The sequence below is a fragment of the Hydra viridissima genome, unplaced genomic scaffold (genome assembly GCF_058129835.1).
Source record: "Hydra viridissima isolate aposymbiotic clone 2 unplaced genomic scaffold, HvirCarnegie_v1 scaffold_2, whole genome shotgun sequence".
Taxonomy (NCBI): Eukaryota; Metazoa; Cnidaria; class Hydrozoa; order Anthoathecata; family Hydridae; genus Hydra; species Hydra viridissima.
Genome location: NW_028324301.1, coordinates 17,759,120 through 17,764,104, shown reverse-complemented (window position 1 = coordinate 17,764,104; position 4,985 = coordinate 17,759,120). Strand labels below are relative to the sequence as shown.

The 4,985-nt window shown below is 26.1% G+C and overlaps 1 protein-coding gene across 1 annotated transcript; it reads right to left on the bottom strand.

Moving 5' to 3' along the window:
• Positions 1–1,421: 1,421 nt before the first annotated feature.
• Positions 1,422–3,466, bottom strand: LOC149892276 (uncharacterized). The gene has a single exon (XM_090079123.1). The coding sequence runs from the start codon at positions 3,224–3,226 to the stop codon at positions 2,000–2,002; it is 1,227 nt and encodes a 408-aa protein (XP_089935249.1). The 5' UTR covers positions 3,227–3,466; the 3' UTR covers positions 1,422–1,999.
• Between the last annotated feature and the right edge of the window lie 1,519 nt (positions 3,467–4,985).

Genomic DNA, 4,985 nt, shown 5'->3' with positions numbered 1-4,985 from the left:
TGAAAAAAAAATAAAAAATTTAAAATATCAACAAAAGTCTTATATTAAGTTGGAATAACAGAAATAAGTAGCAATAACAAAAGACAACTGTCTTTTAATTTAAAAAACTTATAAAGGAATAAAAAGGAACAAAAAAAATCATTAGGTTAATAATTATGGTGATAATGACAAGGAAGAGCACTAATTTGTCTGAAAAAACAGACAAATAAAACAAAAAAAGGAATTAAAAACAGCGTTAAAATAACTGTGGGCAGTTTAAATAAATCTGTTTAATATTTTAAATATTTAAGATATTTTACTTCATCACTAACTATTAAAGGTAGTTTTAATAAATAATCTAAATAATAAAGAAATGAAACAATGTTATAATAATGTTATTTTATATATATATATATATATATATATATATATATATATATATATATATATATATATATATATATATATATATATATATACATATATATATACATATATATAACTTTATTTTTAACTTTATTTTTCCATTTTATTTGTTTTTTACAGTTTATATTTTTGTTTAAAAAGATAATCTTTAATTGAAATTATCTTTGCTTTATTTAAAAATGTATTTAAATGCAATTATTTATCATTTTTTGAAATTTAAAAAAACCACTTTTTAAGTAAAATTCAGTAAATGAACAAATAAAAGAAATAAAGTTAAAGAGCTAAAAAAGTAAAATTAAAAAAAAAATTATCTAAGAGATTTAATTTTTTATAACATTGTTTCATTTCTTTATTATTTAGATTATTTATTAAAACTACCTTTAATAGTTAGTGATGAAGTAAAATATCTTAAATATTTAAAATATTAAACAGATTTATTTAAACTGCCCACACAGTTATTTTAACGCTGTTTTTAATTCCTTTTTTCGTTTTATTTGTCTGTTTTTTCAGACAAATTAGTGCTCTTTCTTGTCATTATCACCATAATTATTAACCTAATGATTTTTTTTGTTCCTTTTCATTCCTTTATAAGTTTTTTAAATTAAAAGACAGTTGTCTTTTGTTATTGCTACTTATTTCTGTTATTCCAACTTATTATTAGGTTTTTGTTGATAATTTAACTTTTTTTTTATATTTATTTTTTTATAGATAATTTCAATTAAAAATTATCTTTTTATACAAAAATATTAACTGTAAAAAACAAATAAAATGGAAAAATAAAGTTAAAAATAAATCATTATATATATATATATATATATATATATATATATATATATATATATATAACTTTGGATACAAGATGCAAATTAATTAAACATAATAAATATAAAATATTTAATCAAAAGAAATTTGAACTTAAAAACCTTTCAATTAATGTTCTATTTCATGCAATAAAGGAAAGCATGCAAGACCTCCCTTCCAAGGTAGAACAACAACCTTTCGGCAAAGATTTTCCATTTTTAACTCAACAAAATTAACTCCAATTTCATCAATACTTGGTATGAAGAAAATTTGAAAGATTTTAGACTGAATAGGTTGTGTATATAAATCATTTTGTAAATCAAGTCTAAATATTCTACATTTAAAAAATCCAGATGATAATTTCTCATCAACAAAACAAAATTGATTTTCTCCTATGTAAAAACATGAATTATTCAGCTTCACTGAAACTTTTAGTTTTCGAGATTTTGTATTTAACATAGATTGTATACTTTGATATTGCTTGGCTATTTGAAAAACAGGACTCTTTGAGTTTTTTACTGCTTTCTTTAATGTCTGCATATAATTTTCGAAGGGAAAACAAGATATGTCATTTAGTGAACAATCAAATTTAACAACATCATCACAAATATGAAGTAAGCAGTGAACATTGTAAACACAGAATGAATTTGTATATAAATGTTTTGAGTTGATAACAAAATAATTAATGAGTTCTCTAGCAAAAGCAAGATAATGTTTCCTAAATTCACTGTCTTCATTTAAGAGAATTACCATTGCAACATGCAATGTTAGAAAATGATTATAAATTTCTTTGCTAACAACACCCTTTAAAACTAAGGGACCAGTGTATAAGATAAATTGTCTGAACTGTTGCTTTCCACTGATCTAACTCTAAAAGGGAACGTGGTTGTAGAGCAAATTCAGATGGCATCATACCACGTAAGCTTAACAGATTATCAGATATTTTTTTTATTTGGCCATTTGAAAGTCTACAATGTTTTGGACCAGACTTTAAAAAAATAAGTATACGTCTTACTACACCAAGACAAACCATGTGCATGTAATCCAAAATAAAATCAGAAACACAAGATATTTTAAGTTGAGCTAAAGGAGTAAGAGATTTCTGATGATCAGTGTACAAAAAGGAATTAAACTCTTCAGTTAATCTTGGAGTTGATGCGTTGTTATCAATATAAACCACTCTATGCTCTTCATAAAATCCTTTAACTTGGCATCGTTCACAGGAGTAATATCCTGTATGACTTTGTATACATTTAAGAAAAGAGCGAGAAGGTGCATCACATATGAATGCTTTAAGTGTAACATCAATTTTTTTATCATTATAGTATAAACCTTCACCACTTAACAATAAAGATTCTTTGAGAAAATCATTAAGAAAACCATCCAAGCAGTCTGGTTTACCATCACCACAGAAAAGTGCAATGATAAAAATATAGTTCTCTATAAGACCAAGTATTGGCCATAATTGAAGATTAGAAGATTTGAAAAGAGGTAGCCCATCAACATTAATAGTAATTGATAACCCAGTACATTGAGAATCATTTTTCAAATTCAAAAAATTATTTATGCCATCAGCAATAGTAAAGTAAGCATAAGTTCCACCACACTTCCTATCTACTGTAACAACTTTAGAGGGTTTTAAAAGCGTTCTTGCATCTTTTGGTAACTCTGATTGACCATGTTTTTTAAGAATACTCAAAAGCTCGTTTAATTGGTTTTGAGAAATTTTGCTTTTCGAAGACCACATTGCTAAATCTTCTGATAATGTTTCTGTTGTCAAAAGTGGTGCTGCATTAAAACATTCAAAATTCTCATAATTACAACTCAAAGACTTATTGTTTTCTTCTTTAAAAACATTATTTAGGGCTTTACAAGGATTTTCAGGCTCAGCCTGAGAAGCATTAAAATCAGGATTCAAATTCGATGTACTATCATTAATATCTTCATCTTCAAATGTCATTATAAAATTCAACATACTTTTATTCAAGCGACGACGCTTCATTCTATTTTCAGTTTCCATAATGATACCTATATAAAACCTTTTTCTAGAATAATGATTTAGAGAATTAATATTGGTCGAGATAAAACTTTTTATGAAAAATTTCACATCTTTAAAAGACACTAAGTTTATTCACGCCGAAAGTCTTTTTAAAGACGTCTTTAAGACGACTAAAAGACGTCTTTTTGTTTGGTAGAATTATTCGAAAAATAAAGACGTCTTTAAGGCGTCTTACGAAGACGAGCGATTTTTCACTACGATAGTCTTTTAAAAGACGTCTTGAAGACGTCTTACGAAGACGCGCAATGTTTCTCGACCATACAGTCTTTTAAAAGACGTCTTCAAGACGTCTTACGAAGACGCGCAATGTTTCTCGACCATACAGTCTTTTAAAAGACGTCTTAAAGACATCTTGAAGACGTCAATCGAAGACAAGACCATTTAAAGACCTGAATAAGACGGTCTTAAGACGTCTTATGTTTGCCGGGTTACTTTATGTAAAATTAAAAGATGTTACAACACAACAACCAACAGTTATAGAAGAATTTTTAACCTAGTACATTTTATAGTTCAACCAAAACTTATTAAGTCACATGGACTTACACAGTTTTGGAAAAATGAACACATTTTAAAGGCTTAAAAAGTGGCTTATAATAAACAAAGATTTACCAAAGCTTAATTATAAATGAAGTGTAAGTAATTTGAATGTTTTCAACTTATAAAAATTTACATGTGAGTTTTAGTTTTTTCATAAACAAAAAAACCTAAATATCTCAAAACTACAAAAACCTAAATATCTCAAGACTTAACAAGTTTTGGAAAACTGCTCTTCAATTGAATTAAAGGCACGGTCGTTCAGAAGCGACAAGTTATTATACTCAAGCGCAGTAGAAGCTTAAAAAAATTCAACTTTTAATAATGGCTACAGTCCGTAGCAACGAATTTTCTTATTTAGTTGACTGATCACTTATACATGTTTCCATATAAATCAACATTTTAAACTCTTTCTAAAACTGAAATCATAATAAGCATATCTCAATTGCATAAGAAAATGATTCAAATAAGATAAAAATTGTATCAAAAAGTTTAAAGTTGCGCTTTTCTAAGTAAATTAACATTCTTGAATATGCTGATTTGTTTACACTTTTAAAAACACATCAGCTAATTTTCTGAGCGTAGAAATTAAATGATTTTTTTTTTTAATTTAGATGAGTTTTATAGAATTTAACACTTTTATCAGATCTTTTCAGGTGTTTTTTTTTTTTAATTTTAATTACTCCTCTTCTCACTCCTTACTCTTACAGGTTTATTTACTTTTGCTTTGTACTCATATTTGGTCTCTTTATTGTTTGCTATTACAATTGTAGTTGCGTAATTGTGTAATTTATTGTGCACAATGAATATGTAGTTCAATGACTATATATGGCTCGTTGTGCATAATTCATTGTGCACAATGAATTTAGAAATGATATTTAAATTGTAAAAGCGAATGAACATTACGAGAAAATATACAGCAAACAGAATTTAGTTGTCTTGATATTACAACAATAAAGATTTGTGCTATTTTAGGATCAAGGACATATATTGATGCAATGTTTTCACCTGTTTGGCAACTTTTTACTGATCAACTTTAAAGATTTAATTTTTTAAAACTAGCTTGAAGTTTCCTTGAGTTAAAATTTTGGTCAAATTAGATTAAAAATTGCTCTAAACAGAGTGGTTAGGTTTTTATTTAACACTTTCAGCATTTTTCACTGAATTATGTGATTTGCCTTTCTTT

What these genes read in the sequence shown, in the direction of transcription:
- LOC149892276 (XM_090079123.1), bottom strand. Translation starts at nt 3,226, where the DNA reads ATGGAAACTGAAAATAGAATGAAGCGTCGTCGCTTGAATAAAAGTATG.